Source organism: Leucopleurus acutus (genome assembly GCF_964270905.1).
Source record: "Leucopleurus acutus genome assembly, chromosome: Y".
NCBI classification, from domain to species: Eukaryota; Metazoa; Chordata; class Mammalia; order Artiodactyla; family Delphinidae; genus Leucopleurus; species Leucopleurus acutus.
This window is the reverse complement of record NC_139164.1, coordinates 7057542-7083227: the sequence shown is the minus strand read 5'-3', so window position 1 is coordinate 7083227 and position 25686 is coordinate 7057542. Positions and strand designations below refer to the sequence as shown.

At 54.2% G+C, this 25686-nt stretch overlaps 1 protein-coding gene across 3 annotated transcripts in view; it reads right to left on the bottom strand.

Annotated features, from left to right (window-relative positions):
• Window positions 1-4604: 4604 nt before the first annotated feature.
• Window positions 4605-25686, bottom strand: part of LOC309978909 (protein Shroom2-like) — a 129893-nt gene continuing 108811 nt past the window's right edge. For 2 of the 3 annotated variants that reach the window (XM_082865578.1, XM_082865579.1), the window contains 5 exons: window positions 18321-18977; window positions 13684-14202; window positions 12429-12600; window positions 7614-7886; window positions 4605-4986 (listed from right to left, as the gene is read on the bottom strand). In XM_082865578.1, the coding sequence (XP_082721704.1) occupies window positions 4720-4986; window positions 7614-7886; window positions 12429-12600; window positions 13684-14202; window positions 18321-18977 (1888 nt within the window). In that variant the 3' untranslated portion in view covers window positions 4605-4719. Of the gene's footprint in view, window positions 4987-7613; window positions 7887-12428; window positions 12601-13683; window positions 14203-18320; window positions 18978-25686 lie in introns of those variants that run through there. The other variant, XM_082865580.1, reaches the window with a different exon arrangement.

Below are 25686 nucleotides of genomic sequence, written 5' to 3'. Positions count from 1 at the left end.
ATCACACACAGAGACACGCACATACACGTCTCACTGTGACTAAATGCACAGCGTATACTAACCCATACGCCCAAACACACACAGGCAAACGGCTCACTGTGACTCAATGCTCAGCCTATACCAGCACACACACACACACACACACACCCCTCCGGGGTTCTATTGTTTTAATGGGAAATGCAGAAAACACACACTCAGGATGCCTGGGCTTTCAGGGCACAGCCACAGGGCAGTACAGCTGACAGGTTAACGATGGAGTCAGTGTCTCCTGCGTCCCTGTGCCTGAGACTGGCTCAGCGTGTGCAGTGCAGCTGGCCCTGAAGAAGCAAAACGTTGAGCATCTCCTTCCATGGGTCGTGGAGTGCGGCACAAGGGTCACTGGCTCCCAGAAGCACCATCCCAGCAGCAGCCTAAGGTGCGTTTCCATTGCCCCCTGTGTGATGAATTCCTCGACCATAACAGAACTCACATAAGACAAGCAGAGTATCCTGGTAGAAGGCAAGCATAAAATGTAGGAGGCATTTGTGCACTTTTTAAAAATCTGTGATTTGGGTCAATTTTTTTCTTGTTCTAAATACAAATTCACTCTCCTAAATTTGAGTAATGCTTGTTAAGAAAAATCCCTCGCTCTTGGGGCTTCCCTGGTGGTGCAGTGGTTAAGGATCCGCCTGCCGATGTAGGGCTCACAGGTTGATCTCTGGTCCGGGAAGATCCCACATGCCGCGGAGCGACTAAGCCCGTGAGCCACGATACTGAGCCTGCGCTCTAGAGTCTGCGAGCCACGACTACTGAAGCCCGCGCGCCTAGAGCCCGTGCTCCACAACAAGAGAAGCCACTGCAATGAGAAGCCCGCGCACTGCAACGAAGAGTAGCCCCCCTCGCCAGAAGTAGAGAAAGCCCGTGCACAGCAACGAAGATCCAACACAGCCAAAAATAAATGAATGAATGAATTAAAAAAAAAAAAAGAATCCACCTGCCAAAGCAGGGGACACGCGTTCAAGCTGTGGTCTGGGAAGATCCCACATGCCGCGGAGCAACTAAGCCCATGTGCCACAACTACTGAGCCTGCACTGTAGAGCCTGCGAGCCACACCTACTGAGCCTGTATGCCGCAAGTACTGAAACCCACACACCTAGAGCCCGCAACAAAAGTAGCCGGTGCAATGAGAAGCCCGCGCACCACAACGAAGAGTAGCCCCTGCTCGCCACAACTAGAGAAAGCCCAGTGCAGCCAAAAATAAATAAATTTGTTAAAAACAAAAGAATCCCTCCCTCTCAGTTGGCTAACCTTCGGGTCCCACCAACCTGCTGCACAGCAGAAGCGTTTCTAATCAGCCACCCAGGAGCAACTGCCGTGTGCTGGGTGGTTCCGACAGATGCGTTTGGATGCAGGGAAGGCACTTCCTCCAGGTCCAGAATACAGTGATGGCAGCAGAAGTGTGGGCGCTTCCACTGGCACCCGTCTGACCCAGGCACGGTCCTGAGCACATTAACACATCAGCTCAGCTGCTCTCACAACCGCGCTCCTCCGGCTACACAGGAGGAGGCTGAGGCTGGGGAGGCTGGCGCTTGCTCACAGCCATCCGCCCGAAGCGGCAGAGCTGGCTTTGCTCCAGGAGCTCGGCTTCGGGTCCTGGACGATTTCGTGCTCTTCGGTATCCGGCCCTGGTGTGGGAGGTGTGGCCCATCAACGGCCCCAACTCCTCACAGCTCCCTGTAGCCACACTCTGCCACGGGACTTCCGGTTCCTTCCACTAAAGGGGTAGAGCACATGCCGCACCCTCCGACTTTGGGTTTGGCTGCAGCACTTGCTTTGGCAATGGAAGGTTAGCAGGTGCACTCTAACCAGAGACAGGAGAAGCACGGCTGGGACTGGGCTTGTTCTCTTATGCATCTGCCACTGACCCGCCCAGGCCAAACTCCTGGTGCCAGGAGGAACATGACGGGCACGTGGAGCAGAGCCTGATCTCCAATTTCATGAGCTAACGGAATACGTCTCACTGGCCCCTGCTGCGATTTTACAGTGCTTGTTACACAGCACTGCTGTGGCAGGCACTGACTTATACAACCTGTGTCTGTGACATTTTCCTGACTGCAAATTGACTGCCCTTTACTAGACTGGCAGAAATAGTCACATACATACATACATAGAATTAATCCCACCATTTATCAATGGTTGAAGAATCTAATATACGGTAAGGATACTGCAATTCTTAAAAAAAAAAAAAGATGTAAATCAAAGACATGCTCGGTTCACGGAAGGACACCATTTATTTTGTGAACGTCAAGCAGAATGATCTGTTGAGACGTAAGTGAAAGTATTGAGCGTGAAATCTGTACGCATCTTCCAAAGGCGCAACGCCCCTGACTGGAATCTCACTATACAGAGCATTCCACAGCTGAGCTATGACCAAGGGTGAGCTATCAGCCACCACCGAAGAATGCCAAGGGCGAAACATTAGCACCAGATTGTCTTTATATGCAATAACATAACTATATACAAAGTTATGTACATTGACTCACTGCAATCTGTGGGTCCCCACTAACCAGACACTGAAGAGGCAAACGGGAATGTTGTGATTCTATGTGCTTCGTTAAAAGGACAGTAGAGCACTATATATTGCTATGTAGAAGAGAAAGGTCTCAAAAGACACCAAAAAGCTGGATACAGACACAAATTCTATTTTCACATTTTACAGACATATCATCAAAATGATCACAATACTGTATTTGAAGGGAAAGAATCACAGGTAAAAGCTTTGTGACAATTAAAAACACTGAAATCACCGTGGTTGTCTCCCCGAAGGAGGAAGCAGGGGCAGTGTGTGTGGGGGGGTGTCCATGGACAGCCAGCTTTACCTTTCCTGACGTGATCAGTTTTCACAGCAAGTGACCCACACCACGTGGCAAGGACACTTCGTTGGCAGAAGAGGGATTTTTCAAGTCAGGAATAGCTTAATTGAATAGGAGTAAAAACTTGAAAAGGCATTTCTCTTTGGCGTCGGTGGGCTGCCAAAGGAGTGTTTATTTTGCCAGCATCACGGACGCCTGCCAGGTCGGCCCCCTCTACGGGTGCACGGAGATCACTGCGGCAGCCCGGGAGTCCAGTCTCCCCTCTGGCTGGCGAAGTCTGGCCTAGTTAGTGTCCTTTAAGACATTTGCGTGCGTCTGTGTTTGGTAAGGCAGCAGCCACTGCTGACAGAGGGACATCTCCCCCTGCCGCTGGAAAACTTCTTTCATAGGAGTAAGAGAAATAAGGAGTAAAACGATCTCACAGATCAAACCAAAGTCTGCACATGACCTCGACGTGAAGTTATCCTAGGGCTTCTCCCGCCATTAACCACACATTTCAACAGATGAGCACTGTGACGAAACTCACCACTCCACAGTGATCAGATTAAAAATAAGTACGTGAGAACCACGCCACTGGTGGCTAAAACAGCGATTCACGTGCTTACTCGCCATGCATATATCCCTCTTTGGTGAAGCGTCTATTTCAGTCTTTTGCCCACCTTTTAATCGGGCTGTTTGTTTTCTTACTGTTAAGTTTGAGCGTTCTTATACATTCTGGATACAAACGGTTTGTCACATACATGATTTGCAAGTTATTTTCTCCTAGCCTGTGATCCGTCCAGTGGAAAATGACAGCTTGACCGTTTTCTTTAGTGAATAGACTCTTTACCATCTCACAATTTCAACCACTAAAAAAGGGTACTAGGAGCTGTACACTGTGTGGCAGAAAAAGATTGGGTCTAGGAGTTCTGTGGTCCACCGGGACCTCTGAGAAACCAGGGCAAGGGTTCTTAAACGGTATGTGGCCCTTACGGCACGGTAACTAATAGAGGCAAAAAGAGAGAAATTGCCAATTGTAATTAAGGATCATACACACGCAAAATAAATGTTCTGGGGAAAGAGTAAGTTAAGAAATATCTCGTCGGCCTTAAGCCAAAAAACACCTAGCAAGCACATTTACCGGACACGCTTTTAGCCAAGTAATTTCTCTTTGCAGGAAAATACCATTTGAACCGTGACGTCAGCCGAGAAGTGCTAAAACCGTGTGTCTGCTTTGCGTGTGTTTTAAAGCGCGAACGCTATTTAAGTGGCAATTTTAGAGTGAGTGAACCCAACATGTACGCTCTTCTTTTCACAGCTGGTTTTTAACCACATGGAAAACCATTCACCTTTGTCGAGTGTTACTAAAGTATCATCCTGATTTTTGCTGGGTCGCAGATCATCCTTATATGACACACACAACGACCGCTCAACACTTCTGGGCCAACAGGAGAGGCCGGCAGCCGCCACCTCCCGCGACCCACCGGAGAGGTCGTGCGCCAGGCTTTGCCCGACACGCGCTCATTGCCTCCTGAGAGGAGGAAGGGGTGCAGCGTGGGAAGACGGAAGGGCAGACCCGAGCCGGCAAGGACCACGTGCGTGCACCTCGGGACCAGAGCTCAGTCCGTACTCGGGAACTCACCGTTCACCGGGCGCCACGTGGGGTTGCTTCCAGGCCAAGGGTGACGGGGAGCCACTCTGCTCAGCATTCAGGAGGGGAACTAAGACATTCAATCAATCATCCCAAACGCGCCCACGGAAATTATTGCTTTTCTAACGGCCATTTGGTTCTGGGAGGGATTCTCTCTCCAGGACCTAAGTCCAGGCTGGGGTTTTCATCTGCCTCCTGTTGCGTGCCCCGCCGGGGAGGCGTCGGGCCGCAGGCCCCTCATTTGCCTCTGTCGGGCGGAAGGCTGTCCAGCAGGCACTTGAGCTGCTCTTCGCCCAGGTGGATCTTGTCCTCCAGCTCGCGCTGCTCGATGAGGAGGGCCGACTTCATCCTCACGAAGTGCGCGTAGTCGGCCAGGCTGTCCTGGCTGAGGTAGCTGGCCAGGATGTCGGACACGATGCCCTCCCGGCGGTCCAGGTTCTCCTTCAACTCCTTGGCGTCCTCGTGCTGCTGGATGAGGACCCGCTGCTTCTCGAGCAGGGATTGCTGGAGAGACAGAGAGAGACGAGCCTGCTGGGGACCAGGCAGTGGCGGTGGTGGTGGGGGCCGGGGGGGGGGGGGAAACGGTGTCCGGCAGCTCTTTTGGGGGCTGGTCCAGTGGAGACCCTGACGCCACCCGAGTTAGGGACCCGCGCAGAAGCACCTGGGGCGTGGGCAGGAGGCACCTCGCGGAGCAGAGGCCCCAGCGCCAGCTCCCCCGTTGGCGCTCTTGGGCCGCTGCCACCTCCACTTGCTCCTGTCTCCGTGAAAGGCCGTGAGGAACACGGGAGCCATCCAGGCACGAAATGCTCCAGGACCGGGAGATGCTCAGGAAGAGCAAAGGGCTGAGGCAGCCGGTGTGCGTCCAAGGCCTTTCCCTGCCAATACCGTGGCCAAATGGACACAAGGCGCAGGTTCTAAAGAGATTCCAGGGCAGGACTGCTAGACCCTGCCGGCAGACGGAGCTGCAGCCCGGGAGCAAAGCTGTAGCCGAGGCCGTGAGAGGGGGCGGCGGGGCGGGGGGAGAGACCGCGCCTGTCGGGGAGGTGCCCTCTCTCCTTCTGAGGGTCCCGCCCTGGGTCACACAGACGCCCCCGTTTCCAGAACGCAGCACTCGCTGTCTGCCCACAGGGCGCGCCCCCACTTCCCCTGCCCTCTCTAACTTTAATGAAAACTGAGGGGGGGGAGAGGTGAACGCGGTAGATGTCTGCAAGTGCCGGCTGGCAGAAGCCACGGACGCCCTGTCCCCGGTGCGAGTTTCTGACACCAGCAGGGCCACCTTGCAGCTTGGACATTCTACCCACGGCCACGCGTGAGCATCCCGGGTGCGCGAGTGCTCTGCAGAGCGCTGGTCCACAGAAGGAGCTCAGACAAGGTGAGCTGCTATTAAACGGAGGCTGACAGCAGAAGCTGCTCCTGGGGTGAGGCTTCCGGGAAGTGCCCCCGACTGCACAACCTTTCGGGGTCACCTGTTCCGGGGGACACCTTGAGCTTCAGGTGCTTGTGAAACAAAGACAATGTATTTTCACGGCAAGAGGCAAGGTATAAGGCCAATTCATGCCAACCAAAAGGGAAACAGACCTCAACTGATGCGAGAAATGCGGTTCGGGCCACTAAGGTCAGCTGGGCTCCCTGGCAACTAGAAGCTGCTGATGGGAGGGAGGGATTCACGTGTCTGCATCTGCCCGCGTGCTCATTTTCTACCTGGGAAGACAGGGGAAGCCTCCTACAGCCTGAGGCCACATCTTTTCACTCGTTAGCGTGCCTGTCTCTGCAAACCGCAGCTTTCCCAAGCCCTGGCTGCCGGACCCGGAGATTTTCATCTGGCACCGGCCACACGGGAGGCTAGCCCACTGTGCTGCCCCTGGACGTGGTGACTGAGCACTCCTTTGGGTCCACGAAGGTGACGCTGCATCAGCCACACACAGCCACGGGGGAGAGCGCCTGTCTGCTTCTCCTCCCTCCCACGGCCCCCCTAGGGATGCAGTTAGGAGCTATGCAGCCAGGTCCCCAGGAGGACCACGGGCCCCGGTGTGTGACTGCTTCTACTTCCTCCAATTCTAAATAAGGCTTGGTCAGTCCCAAGCAAGGGGAGATAAGGATGAGCTGAGCTGCAAAGACAATACTATTTTTCATTTAATCGATCCTTGAGAGTTTACTATTTCAATTACAAGTAAGTCTCTCTTTCCCATTCATGTTATTTCCCTGAGTTCTTTCAGATAAACTTGGCAAAGACGGCAAGAGCAGCAAAATGGAATGCGAACGTAACCCAAGGGGATCGGGGTCCAAAGCCCCAGTTACTTTTTCGACCCTTATGCAATACGTTCCGTGATTGACAGTCACTAACGACTTGGCTAAGCACAAAAGATCACGGGCTCAAAGCCACGCGCTTTGTAAGATCTTTCTGTGTAACCTGAAACCACTCTCACCTGGAGTCCAGGGGGAGGGGTACCTTTTCTGCTCCCCTTGTAGAGAAGTTAAGGTGCCTTATTAATGATGAAGATGATCATTTTGAAGGCCTATTATGTGGAAAGAAGCAAACTAGATGTGCTCCTGCTACCTGACCTACGAAGTAGTAAAGCCTGTAAGGTAGATGGTGTCTTGCATGTGCAAAGAGCAGACACGCAGACCCACTAAGAAATGTCCCAAGTTGCACTGCTGTGAAGGGAGGAGGAAAGCAGAGCAGCTCTTAGACTCATTCTAGACCCTGCCGGCCCTCTTGTGAAGTCCCAGCAACCAAGTCACCATCAAACGCCACTGTCACTGGGGGCCGAGGACTCGTCAGGCAGTGGGGGAGCTCCACTTACCCACTTACCTGCGGTGGGGAAAGGTTACAAACAGAGACTACGTTCTAGGAAGAGACCGACACTAGCAGCGGTCGTGGGACTATACGAGAAGAGGTCCACTCTCCCGGACGCGCGCCGCGCCGCCTCCCCCCCGCCCCCGCCCCCGCCCCGCCCCCGCCCCCGCTACAAGGACGGAGCGAGCAAGCCCTGGGCGTTCAACGGCGTCTTGCGCTACGAGGCGGACAGGTGGCCGCGGCGACTGAACGAGGCTTCCCGGCGGTCTGCTCCACCCCCCACAGGAAAGCCACACCCCGCCCCGCCTTCCAGGTCAGCCCTGGCCATAGTTACCCGATCGCCAGGAGCAGTGCCGTCGTCCAGATTGTTGAGGGCGTTTTCCACGCGGGCCAGGCGGCCGGACAGCGACAGCAGGAGGTTCACCACCTTGTCCAGGTCCCCGATGAACATGCGGAACTTGTCGAACTCGTTGGGCTTGCAGACGGCCTTGGCCAGGGCCTCCACCTCGTCGCCCAGCGCGCTGTTGGCCTGCATGTCCTCCCGCAGGCTCTGCCGCGCCTGCCGCAGCACCTGCAGCTTGCGACCGATGCTCTCGATGAGCTCCTGCTGTGGGCACAGGGCAGGGAACGCGGTCAGGGCCGCCTTGCGGCACCCCCTCACCCATCCCGGATCTGCGGGCCACTCAGCTCAGCCGGGCGGCAGCTTTTTGGCATCAGTAAATAACAGGGGGACTTCCCCGGGGGCGCAGTGGTTGGGAATCCACCTACCAATGCAGGGGGCACGGGTTCGAGCCCTGGTCCGGGAAGATCCCACATGCCGTGGAGCAACTAAGCCCGTGCGCCACAACTACTGAGCCTGCGCTCTAGAGCCCACGAGCCACAACTACTGAAGCCCGAGTGCTGCAACTACTGAGACCCGCGCGCCTAGAGCCCGTGCTCCACAACGAGAAGCCACCGCAATGAGAAGCCCGCGCGCCGCAACTAGAGAAAGCCCGCGTGCAGCAACGAAGACCCAACGCAGCCATAACTAACTAACTGGGGATGTTTAAGACTAGGGGAAGGATAAGGCCTTCCTGTTCAATCATTGGCGTTTGATTCAGAAACGGAACAGAACAAACCTATTCTCATCCTGTGACTGTCCTATCAGACTATGCAGGAGTGGGACCCCTGGGGCTACTCACGGTAAACCTCGTTTCAGCCTGTATCTTTGCAAGGATTCTCCGGGCCTCTGTGATACCCTGTGCTTCCTTCTTTGTTTTTTGCTTTTTTTTCTGGCCGCGCTGTGCGGCTTGTGGGATCTTAGTTCCCCGACCAGGGATCACACCCAGGCCCTCAGCAGTGAAAGCGCCGAGTCCTCACCCCTGGACCGCCAGGGAAGTCCCTGCACTTCCTTCTTTGGCAGTTCCCAATTGGAAGACCTACATGCACACAAGTTATTGAGTCTGGTAGTGAACGTCTGGTACTGAACTCCGTGATTAAAACGTGTCTTCCATGTAGAATGAGCAATAAAAATTAAGACAGATGAAGGATGTCAATGAACTTAGGCAAGTCTTTCACAATAATAAAGTACTGATCTCCATTTGACCAAAATGTAAATAAATGACTTCTTTAAACGTCATGAAATATATATGCTGCAACGTTTACCGTCCCGTCTCTTTTCTCGTGCGCTGTTCCGTGGCATTGAGGCGTGCACGGTGCTGTGGGCTAGCACCGCCACCCATCTCCACATCCTCTCCATCCTCCGAAACGGAAACTCCGAGCGTTCAATACGAGCTCCCCATTCCCCCCTCCTGCCAGCTCTCGAAATGACGAATTTTTACAGAGCAAAAATGACACGTACAAAGACCTGTTAATCGGTCACCATCCTGAAGTGAAGCGGCACCATGTGGTCCGAGTTGAGGGGCAGAGAAAGCAGATTATCTGTCTCGTGGGTCATCACATTTGAGAAAAATTACAAGGACCGCTCAGAAGGGGTCCAGCAGGGAAGCCTTCCCCAGAAAAACCCTGTTCCCATGACTACGGACGTGCTTCTGCTGTTAAACCCACGCATGGCGGATGCCAACCGGCGGCCCGCCCTGACACGGTGAGCGGTGAAGGGCCAACGGCGAGAAGCAAAGTCACCCGTTGTCCTTTTCGGAACCCTGCTGCCACCCGCCCTGCACGAGTCCGCCAACCTCGTGTCGACGGACACGGCAGGTTACGTGGGGTTTAGGAGGCCAACGCATCCCTGTGCTAGCCCGAGGCTGGGGTGATGAAAACGGAGGCAGTGCTCTGCTGCCCGCACCCAAATGAGGATTAAACAATTAGCTGGAATGTTAAGTCCGATTAGGATTTTTAAACTCAGTCTGTTGCTCCACAGTGAGTAACACTATTTTATGTACAACAGACCCATGAAAATGGTCCGTGCTGTCCACCGCCCCCCCCCCCCCGCCCCGTCCTGGGGCAGTTTTCAAACTCTGGCCCCAGACGGAGTCCACAGGGCTCGGCAGGGAGAAGGCTCAGTCTCGTGAAACCCTCCAGGACGGTGTCCAGAGCTGAGCAGGGAGCAGTTGCCCCGACCTCCAGGGCTAACATGAAGATGGGTGAAATCCCCGGAGGCTCAGCCCGCTGCTTGGCATGCAGTAGGCGCCTGTCCACAGCCGCTGCCGGCAAGACTGCAAGTGTGCCTGAGAAGCTGCTCCGAGCTCACCGCTACCGTTCGGTAGACACTGCCCCATCCCAGGGACTATTTGGGCAGGAGGGAAAAAAAAAAAAAAATCAAACCACCTCGGGAGACCCGCTGAAGCGCTGGAGGCACCCTACACTTCGTATGCCTGATACGGGTGATCTGTGTCTCAGGACGATGCTTCCAAAGAGGGTCTCCATGCAGCATTTTTCCTATCAAGCGAGCCATCAAGTCCTCCCAAGCGCACCTGCACAGCCCTCCCTTCTCCTCGTCCCGTGCACACTTCGTAAGCGCGTGACACCGTAGATATGAGGGCACTGGAAAGGCAGCAGAGGCAGCGCAGCCAGGAGAACAGGACTACTGGGTCAGCGACAGCACTGACCTAGCGCTTAAAGCATTTCCTGCTTGGGGTGAAAGTGCCCGACATACGCTTACTGAACCAAAAACATCAGTTGACTTAGGAATTTAATCCTGGTGGGGTGATGGGCAGGGGGCAAGCTCACAGTGACTCATGTCAATCCCAAAGCCGGCATCTCGTGCCCCCAAAGAAATCGGGAGAGGCCCCAGACAGATGAAAGGAGCGGTACCAAGGCTGCTGCTTCCCAAATTCAGTACATCATGAGAAACAAAGGCACAGTGTAAAGAACATAGTTCTTTGCATCTAGGGTGTGGACGAAATTAAAACTGTCCAAACTGGATGTTTTTTCTAGGTGTATGAGAATAACAACACTTTGTTTTTTTAAATTCATTATTTTTAAGAACGTGGAAAACACAACCAGAAGAAAGCAAATGGTACCCTGTGCCAGACACAGGGCCTCTAAAATCCCAGGACCAAAACTCTTAGTTTTCATTTCCTTTTTGAATTAAAAAAAGGCTATCACTTCCTAAACTGAAAGTCACTGTCTCTTACACAAGGGTCAGGGTATTTCTTCTGGAATGGGTTTGTCTATCATATTTGAAACCAATCAATGGCATTTTTTAAACAACTAACAATACGAGGAGGTATTAAACATTATCCTTTGCAAGGGTCTTGTCAAAGCAAATTGGTATTTTTTATGAAAGCCCCTTCCAAGATGCTAAGTGTACGGAAAAATGCACCAAATGCTGGTTCCCTCCTTTTTCTCCTGGTGCTGACTACGCATGCTCAAAGCCCCTGGAATTAAACCAACAGCACATGCTATCCTCTGAAACTGACTGCCTTGGGCAATTCCTTTCTCCCTTTATGCTAAATCCTTCCTAAAAAAAAAAAAAAACAGGTAATCACACCTAGATGTCACAAGTCTGGCCCGTTGACATGCCATGAAGATCTGAAGCTCGTACAGTAGTGAAGACATCGACACTGATAGCAATAATTTTGTCCCTACCATGACCTCATGGTTACACGCTATTTCACCTCTGACCTCCTCTCTAATCCTCCCCCTTCCTTGTCCACACAGCTCTAGCTATTGGTCGCTGCTGCTTCCCCCACGTGTCACAAAACTCCCACCCCAGGGCCTTTGCACTTGCTGCCCAAACCCCACTCCCCCAGACCCTCCCCAGATCAACCAGACATTCGCTCACATCACTCCAGGTGTCTGTTCATCATCCGCTCATCAGAGCCTTCTCTACAATCATACTCCTTTACCTCTCTCTATTCCTTCACGCTGTTTTAGTTTTCTGACCACCCGACCTACTCCATTAAGGGTTGGCAAACTTTTTCTATAAATGGCCAAACAGTAAATATTTTAGACTTCAGGGACCACACAGCCACTGTTGCAACTACTCAACACTGCTGGTGTAGCGTGAAAGCTACCAGAGACCATATGCAAATGAATGAGTGTGGCCGTGTTGCAATAAAACTGTATTTACAAGAGCAGGTGGGGGGCAGGGATTGGCCCACGGGGCCCTGTTTGTTTTTTTATATTTGTTTTTATGTTGGCTATCCATCTCCTCTGTAAGCACGCAAGTGCCTTCAGGGAAATAAGGACTGACTCCAGTCTGTTTTGTCTACTGCTGTATCCCCAAGTGCCTGGGTGAGTTTTTGGAGTTCAGATGATGCTTTTTGGTTAACAACGCACTTCACAATATACTGTTGAATTTAATTAACATCATCGGGATCACAGATATTTGAAACGGATAGTGAAAGAGGACATGTGCCTTGCGGAAGGTCATACAATTAAGCCCTCTGGATTTAACTGGGGTGGAAGAGACATATCAGTTGACCTTAAAATGAGAGAGACTGGTGGCCACCTAGCTAATTTGACACTGGATCTCATTACAAAGAGACGGCAAAGAGACCCTGGCAGAGAGGCCCAATTTTAGAACAGAAGACTCACCCACAAAGGGCTTAATACACAGGCCCAAATGTCAGCGTCCCACATAGAAGCCCAACACCAACGGCGCTCGGCGCAGGGCCCAGGGTCGGGGTGGAGCCGGGTGCCGCCCCCGGCCGGCCTGCCTGCCAGCCAGCCGGCGCGTTCTCGTTTGGAATTGCAGCTCCCCTACCTTCTTCACCGACAGGTCGTGGTCGGCGTCACTCCCTGAATCCTCTTCGGCTTCTTGCTGGTCCTGCAGGTCTTTCATCTTAATCAGCAGCTCCGCCTTGGGGGCCGACGTGCTGTAGTAGGTGGAGTTGGTGGCCAGGGACACGGCCGCCGGCACACTCAGCTCCTCCTTCCTGGGTAACAAAACATCAGAACACCCGTTAGCTCTGAGCGTACACACAGACGTGCCCGCGAGTCCCACAGCCTGGGCTGTGACCGGCAAATGGTGGTGCTAACGGAAAGGCACCAGCTAGAGAGATGAGACAGCAAGAGTGGGGAAGGAGTAGGTTGTGAGGTCAGAACTAAAACACCCCGCCAGGTGGTGCTCGAAGGCTCGCCCCGGAGGGAGAAGAGTGCAGATGGTATCCGCCGGGAGCCCGAGGTCCATGGGGAGAGGTCTGCCGCTATCCGTAGGCGTGGCCGCACGCCCAAGGTCACCGGGCACCTTTCTACCAGCAGCCGCATTTGCTGCCTCTTGCTACGGCCTGACTTCCTGTCTGCCTGGTACTCCCGCCTACCGTCAGTCAACGATGCTTATGGAGACCATGTACAGAAACAGGAGAGATGTGAGCAGATACACCTTTGTGGGCAGGTGACTGAAGGACGGGCTGGAAAGCGCTCTTTCCGAAACCTATTGCAGCAAGTTCACTCCCTCAGTTACATAAGCAACAACAGAAAGCCTCTTTCATAAACACGTATACTAAGAAGTCGTCTCAACTTTCACCCCTCTTGTGACAAGTTTCTCAGCTTCCGTACTGGTGACACTTGGGGCCGGACCATTCTTTGATGGGGGGCCGTCCCGTGCAGTGCAGAGCTGCAAGCAGCATCCCTGGTCTCCACCCACTAGATGCCGGGGCACCTCTCCCAGTGCTGGCAACCAAGTGTATCGCGACATTGCCAACTGTCCCGTGGCGGGAGACAACAGCCTCCGGCTGAGAACCACCGCCTCGTGAGAAGAAGCCCCGTGGGCATCTCCGGAAACGTATATTTTCGCATCTTTGCCAGGACCTGACGTCATCATCCCCAGAATGGGCTTTTAATTTCGGGAGGGTGACAAAAGAGCCCCAGAGTGCTAATAAGCACTTATGGAAATCTGTCCCCAAAGAGCAGTCACGAAAACAGACCAACAGATACACTCCCTCGCCCTTGTAAGCCTAAGAGGCACCGGGCAAAACCACATCCAACCAGGGGGCAGAACCAGGGCGGCGTCTACTCACTTCTCGTCTGTGGTTCTGGGAGAGGGGATTTTGGGGAGCAGCTTCCTCCGCTGCTGAGCCTCCTCCAAGAGGTGCTCGTCTTTGGGGAAGATGCCCTCCATAAGGTCCATGGTGGTTTTGATCTTCACGCTGGGGTCCAGGATATCCGCCAGGGACTTATCCTTGCCCGCGATCTCGCGGGCCAGCTCCTCCGACTTGAGGTCTTCGGCAGTCCTCTCTTTGGCCTTCACGTAGCTGAGCGTGGGCGTGGAGGCCCGGCTGTCCTTGGCCGTGGGCACCGGGGTGCCAGGGGGCTGGGGCTCAGCGCCCTGGCGGCTGTACAGGCAGAAGCGGGAGTAGGACTGCTCGGACGTGCTAAGCGTCTTGATCTGGTCCCGCTCGAGCCCACTGGGCAGCACGGGTGGCTCCGGGACACGGGCCAGGCCCTGGCGGCTCTCCTTCTCGGGCTGGCTTTCCGAGTGCACGATCTTGATGGGCACCATCTTCACCGTGGTGTTGTTGTCCATCACCCGCTCGATTCTGCAAAGAGGAAGGGCCGTCTGTTAAAGACACGCTGTACGCCCAGGCACAGACCAGAATTAGAAATTGGATGAGAAATCGGCTGGTTTCCGCATCCCCTTACAGCCTGGGAAGCCTGACTCAAAGGCCTGCAGCAGCCCCAGGGGAGAAGCCTTCATGGTCACACGTCCCAGGATGGGGAGACCAGGTTGAGGAGTGCCTGCCACCCCTACCTTGATCTCCTAAGCCTCCTGGGCGTGTAGGTGTCTTTCCGTTTTCCAACGGTCACCTGCACGCCTGAAGGCACATCCGTGGGCCTACTGACAGATAGAAGGGCAGTGTGATGTTCATTTGTTTTTAGGTCAATGGCAGAGCCAACGGTAAGAAGCCTGCTCAGTGAGATTTTCTTTTGCAAGGGACCCCTGCAACAGACAGGCGTGTTTCACAGAATTAGCGCCGGTGCGTCAGCCAGCGTCTCTCACAGCTGGGTGCCTGCATGGTCCTCGCGGTGGCCAGAGGACGCCTTTAGAACAAGCAGCCGTGTTCTGAGCAGACGCTGAGCGCCGCCCGGTCCTGGTCCCGGTTGGAAGCGTCCTTGGACCCTCGTGCGCCCTGGGTCTCACCCCACCTGCCTGCCACTGCCCCACACTTCGAGCTGCCCTCCACACGGCATTTCATACCAGACAGATAAGAATCCAGCAGCGAACATGGGACACGCTGCTCCTGCGCTACCTTGGAAATGACTCATGCAGGTGTCCTTTTAAAAAAAAAAAAAAAGTTTGTCGGTGAAAGCGGGGGAGGCACCTCGAGCAGCCACATGGAAGAGAAAACGGAAAGGAACGGCCTGGTCGAGGCAATGGGGCTGCGTCAGGGGCCACCCGAAAGCCGGCTGGTGCCGGGGATCCCCCGGACCAGGGCCGCTGGGACACAAATCCATTTCAAATACCCTTGAAGGACAAATTGGAGAAAGAGAGCCATCTGCTGGTAGCTAGGAGGGAAGGCAAAAGACAGGCCAAAATCATACAACCAACACCCCGACTTGTTCCTAACTCAGCGTAAAACCACTTCTATGATCCGAATGGACGTAATCTTATGGTGCACAAGGGGCATAACACAACACATTACGGTTCTTTCCTTGTTCCTAAGGGTGGGGCACGCAGGCTACAATGAAATAACTTTATTTTCTTCTCTCCTCCAGCAGAAACCACTGAGAGCAGAGGTGTTTGTTTATTAATCTAGGTGGTCATATATAGTCCCTGTCGTGCCTTCTTAGTGAATAAATTTCAATAATACTGCTGAGACATGCTGAACTTCCGAAGGAAAATTCTGGCATCTTATCGAAGCAAGGACACACAAACAAGAACCCCTCTTCATTCCATTCCTTGCATTCCATGCGTAGAGACCCTCAACTCCCGTTAGGGACTTCAAAGTCAGCCTGTATTTGCATCTCCCCCGGCCCGATTTGTGGGGAAACTTAATTTCCAGCGAAGGAAGACACGAGGTAAAAACGAAAACAAACCCTCCGCAGGTTGTCCTATACTTTCCAACAAAGCATCTCTTCCTGGTCATTTCTAAGCACAAATGATCTCTCCTCTTGAAACCTAGGCAGACTTTCACATTTAAGAAGTCTGATGAACTTCTACCTCAAAGTGAAGACAAAACACAGTGGACAAGACCTTACCGCAGCCAGACCGCATCCGTTCCTCATGGTAAGCCGGACCAGGAGGGATGGAGGATGCGGGCTGTGCCGGGCCTGGCCCCCTCTCCGTGCAGCGGCTCCTCCCAGAGCGCGGGCTCCGTCCAGGTGAGCCCCCGGCCGCCCACAGGGGCCCAGCCCCCCACAGCAAGCAGTCCAACCCGCTGTGCTCACACACCCAGTCCCGAGGGAGCCCTCAGCCCACATGCCACCCTGGGTCTGATAAACCACAACCCCCACAAGGAGATTCTCCAACCACAAGATGCCCGAGGTGACCGCAAGACTGTCCGAACGACCCCGAAGCAGCCCCCCAGCTCCATGCTCACACACGCTCCCAAACCCAGAAACCGGCCCCAGGAAATCTCCTGGGAACACTGCTGGGCGCAATGAAATCTCTCATTTTCACTCGCCCGTGCTGCTGGGCATTGTCTCCATGTTGTTGTAAACCAGCAAAACCCTCAAAATTTTAGAAGTTTTTTCATAGTAAGCTTCCTGGCTTTGCAACAGGAGTTGAGGCATTTTTATTCGGAGTGAACGACTCTGAAACTCCCCACAGGGTGGGAAGGCTGCACTTTCTGCCTCGCGGCATCCCTTCCGCGGCCCGGCCCGGCACGAGGGCGGGCTCTGGACCTGCCTGCTGAATGCGGGAAGGCGTGTCTCAGGGACACAGGAGCTGCTCTGCACCCTGGCTGGTTCCGCAGCAGAGGTAACTGGAGGGAGGGACAGACGAACGCGGAGGGAGATGAGGGGGGCGGGTAGTGGTCAAGAAATCAGTCAGCACACGTGCAGACAAGAAGAGAGTCTCTGAGCTGTGCCCAAACACCAGGCAGCTTGCGAGGCCCCGGCCACTGTGTTGCGCTCGCTGCCCGTTGGTGGCTGATGGTGGGTTTGGAGCCGGCCAGCGCTCGTGTGGAGTGCCGGCCTCAGGTTCGCAGTGTATGCCACGGGCATGCCTCTCTCTTAGGCCCACGCTAACCGGTAACACCCGCTCTGGGGACGGGGACACCGAACTCAGTACAGTATGAGCCACTTCCCACCTCCTGAAGTCTACAGACGTGGTGAGCACTGAGCAAACACGTGGCCCTGTTTCTCCGCAAAGCCGTGGAGCCCGCTGTGCCCAAACCAGCTCCCGAGACCCGAGGGGCCCGGTCACCTTCCCTACAGCGGTACCAACACACTCCACCAACCACACAAACTACTTCATCGCTTCTCCTCCCTTTCAGGGCTGAACAACATTGCCAACAGAAAGGATCTCTAAGTGACACCTGCATTCTGAACGATGCAGAACAGTGCTGGCCCGCAAGTGCAGCCGCATTTGGCCATGCCACGCACGGAGACCCAGGACGCTATCAGTACTGTTTCCTCTCTGTCAAGTTATCTTAAGGGTTAAAAAAAACAAAGTTCAAGACTCTACAGCGGGGAGATCCAGCAGAACCTTCCATGATGATGAAGTCAGCCATCATCTGGGCTGTCCAGGGTGGTAGCCACTAGCCCCAGAGGGCGCAACTGAGCAACGGGTTTCATTTCATTCTCATTAACTTATATCGCTATGGCCACGTGCGACTGGTAGCTACTGTATCAGACGGTACTGACATGCAGGGCCAGCGAATTCTTTGCTGGGGGGCCGTCCTGGGCACTGTAGGATACTAAGCGGCACCCCTGGCCTCCGCCCAACAGATGCCAGGAGCCGAGGAACAAGCCCCACGCCCAACAGCTGTGACGCCCAAAACGTCTGCAGACACGGCCCAGTGTCCTCCTGGGGGCCGCAATGCCACCCCCCCCCGGCTGAGAACCAGTGCTCTAGAGAATGAGAAGAAAATTCCCCCCCTTCTATTTCTCATTTCTTGACTGGTCCCTGCCTGACAGCATTCACCAGTGGCTCAGTGGGCACAACCGACAATCCCATGCCGGTGACCCTGAGAACAGCACCATGGGACGGGATCGAGTTTTCCTCTGCTTTAATAAAAGGTAGACACCACCTCAGCCTTTTCATATAAAAAGAACTAGAAAAAAAGGCATGTGGAAATACGGGACATCGCGAAAAACACCGATTTTGCTTGAAAGTCTCATGCTTAGGTTAAACTTGATTACAAACAGAACTCAGCTGGGAAAACCAGCCCCGCTGTGCAGAAGCCTGTAGGTAAGGCAGCTATCAACCTGTCGGGCTTGGGAACAGGACCAGGGGACAGTCTACTCCCTCCTTTACCTCCCTCACCCCCTGTGGGGCAGGAAAGCTCCCAGCAAGTTAACAATCCAGCTGACCACTCGAGTGGTGGGTTCTCCCCCATGTCAGCCCCCAGGACCCACTTAAACTCCAGGACGGGGAGCCGGGAGCAAGGCGGCAGTGGTTCACCACCCAGGAAAGGAGCGCTGAAAGCCTCCCACGGTGGAAGGGGGCCGGCAGAGGGGAAGAAGGCTTCAGGCCGCCGTCCAGAGACAGTACCTGGTGGAATTATCATCCTGGACGAGCAGCGGGGGTTTGTCCGTCAGCTTCTGCGGCGCGAACTGAGGCGACGGGGAGCGCGAGGTCTCCATGGCGGAGGTCTGCAAGGGCCGGAACTTGGAAAGGAGCGGCGCCTCCCGCCGGGGCCAGCCTGCGCGCTCGTCTACATGCTGCCCGGCCGGCTCCCCCGCAGCCCGCGGGCCATCTGCCGCGGGCCGGGCGGCGCTCGGCTTCTCCGCCGCCGAGGCGCCGGGGCTGCAGCGGGCGAGGGCCGGGCGGTCCGAGCACGAGCACACCTCCGGGGCCAGGGGGCGGGGCCTGCCGGGCGCGCCCAGGTGAGCAGCCGCAGGTACGCCCGCCAAGGGCCTGGGCTCACGCCTGGGCGGCGGCGGCCTCTGTGGGGCGGGCCTCCGGGAGAGCGGGTTAGCGCTCAGGGGCCGGGGGTCCTGACCCCGGGCGTGCGGGGCGGCAGGCCGGTCCGCGGGCGCGCGTTCCTCCGGGTATCTGTAATCGCAAGGAAGGGTCCCCGCCCGGCCACGGCCCTCCGGGGGCACCTCGGGAGCTTCCCGGGAGCCAGCTGGTTCAGAGACCTGGGACGGCTGCTGGGGGTCCCGCTGCGCTCCTGGACTGTCTTCTGCACACGGGGCATCTGCTTGTCTAGGAGAGAAAGGTAGAAAAATGAGCCAACGGTTCCAGTTAACATCTTCTCCCCAAACAGGACTACACCCACGTCTCCATAACCTCCTTCAGTCATGTTAAGGAATTCAATCCACATACGTTTGCCTGCGCCTGTCCCCGCTGCGATTCCTAACACAAGGCATCAACGCCAAACACACACTGGACATTCGCCAGTACGCTGGCGTGTCATACCACAGGACAGGAGGTACGCACGTTACAGACACACACACGTGTACACACAGACTGCAATTTGGGGGCAAAATGTAATTCACACAAACATTTAAAAAAACAATGTGTGTAGAAATCCTCAAACTGTGATATTCAGAAATGTTTACTTCATGTTGCAACAATATTTTCATGTGGTTTATTTCGGGAAATTACCATATACAAAGGGACGGAACTTTCTAAGACGGGCAGCAAGTAAACTGATAAACTTTAAAATCAGTAGTCTGTCATTAAATAGAAGAAAAACAGAGGCTTCGTTTTGGAAGCTGCAGTGTGACACTGATCTTTCCATACTCATCCATTTCCACATCCGTATCCATTTCTATCTTTCCCTGAAACGTACTTACATGCGCGCACGCACACACACACCTGCAAAACACATGCAGGCATGCTTCACGTGCACGTATAGCTGTGCCGAAGCTAAAGCTCGTGGGCGTTATAATAACCATCAAACTCGCAACAAGTCAGCCGGCCATGCCTTTGCTGCTTTCGCTGACACACTTTCTTCCCACCTGACTGAATAATGAAATGAGCCTCTGACTGACCTTTCCGTTCACAGGAAGAGCTGTTCTCCGTTAAGACACCCTCAGAGCTGTTAAAGGAGACCCTAAAAAGGGCAGCAATCAGACACCCAGTAGGTAGAGCACAAGTGCCAGTAAGAGATGTAACCTACTGCGAAACAAGTGGGATAGAAGACCTCCTCCCCACACACCCTGGCAACCCCTTGGGGCCCTGGACACGATACCAGGCCTGGGCATTACAGATGTCCCAACCCCATCCAGGCAGCTGTTCTCAGAGTCAACTGCTCGTTGCATGTCTCTCTTGCTATGTCCTCAGGAGAAAGGTCCCTTCCAGGTTCAATGGCGGGTCGAGAGTAGACCATGGACCAACCCCAACTCCCCTCCCTTCCCCCATCAGCCAGCTGGGGCCACACTCCTCACTGGCACTACCTCCAGCCCAGAGACAGCAGCTGCAAGGGCTCAGCATCTGCAAGAGGACAGAAGAGAGCCAGACCTGCTGGGACCCTAAAAGGGGCAGGTTTGTTCTCTGCTTCCAAATTAAGACAATATTAACCCAGCTTGGGGAAGTTAGGTGTTGTTTATTTTTATTTTTTTAATCTGTACTGGGCACACATTGATGAAAGAAATGCTAACTTATTGAGGTCTGGGGAAGTCATTCCGGCTTACACATAAGTTAACTTGAATTTTATGCTAACTTAAACAGCCTGTTTGTGGCCTAGCAAACATACACTGTACATCTGCATTAATTATTAAAGAAAAGGGCGCACTGACCACAAGTAAAGAATGTCCATGTTAAAAATAAAGACTAAATGCTTCTGTTCCCGGAAAGTCCATGCGGGCGCTCCTTCAATGCTAAGACTCCCTTTCCCAGGTGCCAAGGCCACACTGACTCGCTGTGTACGTGCTGGTCTGTTTTGAAACTGTGAAGCAATGTATTCCCGACTTGTTTAACGTTCTTTGTTTTTGACAAGACATAAAGCTGTGCCGAACGCCATGCTTCTTGGGAGCAGTTCCTCAGACTACTCTGGGAAGCAGGCTTCTCTGGGCTGTAGTCCTCAGTTTGGCTCAGATAAAACTCTTTTCTATTCCTGTTACAGACTGTTTTTTGATTATTTTAAACTAGAAGTTATCAAAATAACCCAAACACTGTAATGGATGGTTTAGAGAACAATACACAGCAGCTGTCTGGTTACAAAAGACAGAATGGCATTTAGACGTCATCAAATGGACAACAGTGGGAGAAGTGTGACTCACAGCTCAGATGCCCTGTCACACACTACTTCATCTGGCCTGCCGCGGAAAAGCAAACCTCGTGCCTCCCTTCCATTGAAACTATAGTGCCTCTTAAGACAGTAAAACCTAATTTATTACAATTCATGAACGCCTCCCCAATCTTGCACTTCAAAGAGTTGAGGAACACTTGAACTTTTTTGCTTATTATAAAACTCTTGAACTCTAGCATCCACAGACCCACACGAAAGCACCTGGTACCTATTAAATGAATAGCCACCACCTCATTAAAACGGAGAATTAAATCAGCTACAATTTACTGCTAAAATCTAAGCGTCTTGGGCCATCTGGGTTCATATTTAATATGTTGATTTAAAAGGAACTCTAGGGACTTCCCTGGTGGTGCAGTGGTTAAGAATCCGCCTGCCAATGCAGGGGACACGGGTTCAAGCCCTGGTCCGGGAAGATCCCACATGCCGCGGAGCAGCTAAGCCCCTGCGCCACAACTACTGAAGTCCGCACGCCTAGAGCCCGTGCTCCACAACAAGAGAAGCCACGGCAATGAGAAGCCCACACACTGCAACCAAGAGTAGGCCCCCCCACCCCGCCTCGCCACAACTAGAGACAGGCCGCGTGCAGCAACGAAGACACGATGCAGCCAAAAGTAAATTTAAAATATAAAAATAAAAGGAGCTCTATTTGCAAAGTGCCTTAGGACACGCTAAGATCTACCCAGAGAAGGTAGAGGTCACACCTGTAGGAGCAAAGCCCCACTGAGAGTGGGACAGTGACTCAGAGCAAAAGACCCTCTGTCGTCAGCAGGTGCCCCGGGCTCCTTCCTGCCTTACTAGCACCGCAGCCTTCGCAGGACCCGAGGGCACTCTAAGTGAGGGCTGCCTGGCCACGTCTCATTGGAGGAGCACAGTTAGTCCCCTGTGGCCCACCCCACATCTAACTTCACATGGCAATTTCTGGGCCAAGTTTGTCCTCCACCCCTGATTTTTTCTTGGCTTCCTCCCGAACTTGCAAAGTGAAAGCCATAAAAGCACGAATTGGTTCTTACTGTCCCAGCTGGTAAGAATTCAGGAAATCCAGCTCACAAAGAAAGGACTAAAGGCGGGAATTTGGGGTTCTACTGGGGTCATATTCCAACCTGTGTTTCTAATAGGTTCCAAGTGACTAGTCTGTACATAACATGGATAATGTGTGTGTGTTTACATATCACATGTGTCGCACGTGTCTGTGTGGTATCCGTGTGTATGCATGTATATCCCCTTCTATTGTATCTTCACGGATAGTCAATGGTGATAGCAAGATCCAGACGTAAAGACCAAGAAAATACAATGAGTTAAGGACTCTGCACGGGCGAGTAAGCAACTAAGTATCTCCCTGCACGCACTCCAGGGTGGACCCAGGAGCGGGGAGTCAGCAGCGCAAAGGAGAACTGCAAAGGCAGCCGTGATATACGGCTTCGGGTGCTCATTCCCCTGTGGAACACACTCAGGACCTGTTACCAAGGAGACAGCAGCTCCCAGGGCAGGGAGGACAGGCCAGCAGGTTCTCAGCGGCTGAGGATTCCACAGACCCACACCCCCCTCCCAGGGCTGGAGCCCAGCAGGCCGACTGGACGCTGTGAAGGACACGGGGAGGGGAAAGGTCCGCAACAGGACTGCAGAGGGAAACACAGCTAATCTGAAGGGGGAAGAGCGCAGGAAAGGCCACCTTCAACACTGCCCGGTAGTGCAAACACCCTGCGAGAGGACACAAACCACTGTTAACAGCCCCAAAAAATGTAATCAAAAAAAACAATTATAAGTTATGTATCAAATGCTCTTGAAATCCCGTCAACACTGCTCTGATTCAAATCTCCACTTTTTTTTTTTTTTTAAGTACGTGGGTCTCTCACTGTTGCGGCCTCTCCCATTGTGGAGCACAGGCTCCGGACGCGCAGGCTCAGCGGCCATGGCTCACGGACCCAGCCGTTCCGCGGCATGTGGGATCCTCCTGGATCGGGGCACGAACCCGTGTCCCCTGCATCGGCAGGCGGACTCTCAACCGCTGCGCCACCAGGGAAGCCCTCAAGTCTCCACTTCTGATCATGGTGTGGAGACAGCCAGCCCTGTGTCTAAGCACAGGCTGCATCCCTGAGCGGTGGCGGCTCTATTTCCAGATGCCATCTGTTCCTGACGAGCCCGTGACGTCACTGGGCTCCTTGTGTCCTCGGGTGCCAGTGTTCTGCTCCCTGCCGCCCCATCTTCTGCACAGCTGCCCTGCCCTCACACAGGCCCGCGGCTCCGCAAGCCCTGCGGTCTCCCGGCCTCCGGGTAGCCCCTAGCACAGGGCTGGTCACTCTCTCTGATGACTGTACTGTTCACTGGTCTCCACTCTCACCCTGGGGCTGTGAGCACCTCGACGGAGACAGGGAGCCAGGTTTTCTTCTCCAGGGCCTCGCGGGCCATCGTTAGCTACGTGCACTGGGTCACACCACGGCCTAGACGTCTGTTACATGCACAAAGGCATTCATGGCTTTCGGTCCCCGGGCAGAAAGGTAAGGAGGGAAAACGCATTTTTTCGGAGATGCAGGCAGCAGGGTTCACATGAGCTTGCATGTGAACATTCCCAACATAAGCAAGTGTTTCTGGATCTCCCTGGGATCACTAAGTTAGCACACCTCTGTAAACAGGGTGAGCAATTATCCTCACCAAAGAAGAGAAAAATTCCAACTCTCTGGACAACTTAACTCACACAGGCTTCTTCCCTCCCTTCCTAAGTACTTCTGGAATCAATGATCAGAAGAGGACGCACGGCCAAGTGTGACTTGTGCCCACAGCTACGGCTGGAGGCTGTTACTCCTAACGTGCTCTGGGGCCTGAGGCGGCTAGAGAGAACTAGGCCACGCCCGACTGGGGCTCCCTCGGGCACCCACTTGCAGGCGCAGAATCACTTACTAGCTATGTGCCGTCGGGCAAGTGACTGTGCCCCCACGGAGGTTCATTCCCTCACCTCCCCGGGTGAACCACAGGCCACATGGGGTCGCTGTGGGCGGGGGCAGAGGCAGACAAAGCCCCTGGTGTGGAAGGACCGGAGTGGGGCTTCCTACCAGCCGGATGCTACACCTGGCACCCACCAGGAAGGGGCCGGCGTGCGGCCGAGCAGACCCCAGAGCAGGTCCCCGCGATACCGACACCCTGTGTACCTTCTCCCCACATCACGGCACAGCACAGGCCCCCGAGCGGGGAAGGGCATCCCAGCGGCAGGCCCCCACCCACCCCGGGGCATCTGTGGGTACGAAGGGCACCACCAGAACTCCGTGCAGTGGAACTGCCTCATTACAACAACAGAGAGAGGGGGAGACAGAGAGAGCTTCCAGCGGATACCACCACTTAGACTGTACACATGGCCAGCACACCGCCAAGGTCAGCCATGGACCGGGCGGCTGGGTGCTCTGAGAAGTGTGCTTGAGAACGTGCTGCAGACCCAGGGTCCGGGGCCTGCGCTGTCTGCAGAGTGAAATTGCCTGACAGCTGGTGAGACCCGAGGGGCTGCCTTCCAACAGAGACACGCTTCCACCAAGGACTTGAGTCACAGTCCGAGGTTCCTAGAAACCGCACGTCTGTTGGCTGCAGGTGTGAATCACGGTGATTTTGTGAAGTGTCGAACTGTTTGTTAACGATCAGGGACACTGGCGTGTTGGGAGGTATCGGGCATCGCCACTCAGGTTGTCTGAAGCCGGAGGACCACCAGGCCTTAGCACAGGGCCAGGGGGCTGGGGGGACACGGGACACCCACACCATTCCATGTGCAGGTCTCCTGAAGGAGCCGCTGGTGTCGCCAGGGATCTTCCTGTCCCCCAAGGAATCCCCAGCAGCCACCCATCGCCTTGGGGAACTGCAGGCTCGTCTGTCTACGTGGCACCCCACACAAGCCCAATGAGATGGGGGGCAAGACGTGGGAACCCAAGAGAGGCCATCAACCAGCTGACCAACCAATCCACTCACCAATGGACAGAAACACATGAGAGTCTGTTCAAACAGCACGGATGCCCTGGAATGACGGCGTTACCACTCTTCTCCCAGGAGACACCAGTTTTCCTTGGCATTTCCCACGTGGGGAGCCCCCCAAGGGCACAGGCTGTCCGACTGTCCTTCTCTCTGTTTCCAGGCACAAAACCAACACTGACCAAATGAATGCACAGATATGCCAGTGAGGATGCAGGAGGGCCGTGTCCACAAGTTCAGCTCCCAATGTATATCCTGGAGGACCACCTTCAGGGAAGACGGTAGCCTGAATCATGCTTCACTTACTCATTTTTTTCTTCTTTTTTTTTTTTTGGCTGCACGGCGCAGCTGGTAGGACCTTAGTTCCCCGACCAGGGACTGAACACCGGCCCTCGGCAGTGAGAGCGCAGAGTCCTAACCACTGGACCACCGGGGAAGTCCCCGGTCATTTCTTCCCTGCAACCTCTCCAGGGAAGCTTCCTCTGCACCAGCCCCCAAGCAGGCTCTCCCTTCCGCGATTCTAATGCCATGTGGGGAAAGCACTTACTTTACAAAACCAGATGAAATGTTACTCCTTCCGTGTCTTAACAGATGGATAAAAAGGTTTGCTGCTTCCTTTGGGTTTTATTTTGGCTTGCAGGAACTTGGATGGTAAAAGGAAAGAACTCGAATTAGAGAGACTGATGTCATTTGTGGTTAAGTGGGAAGAACAGA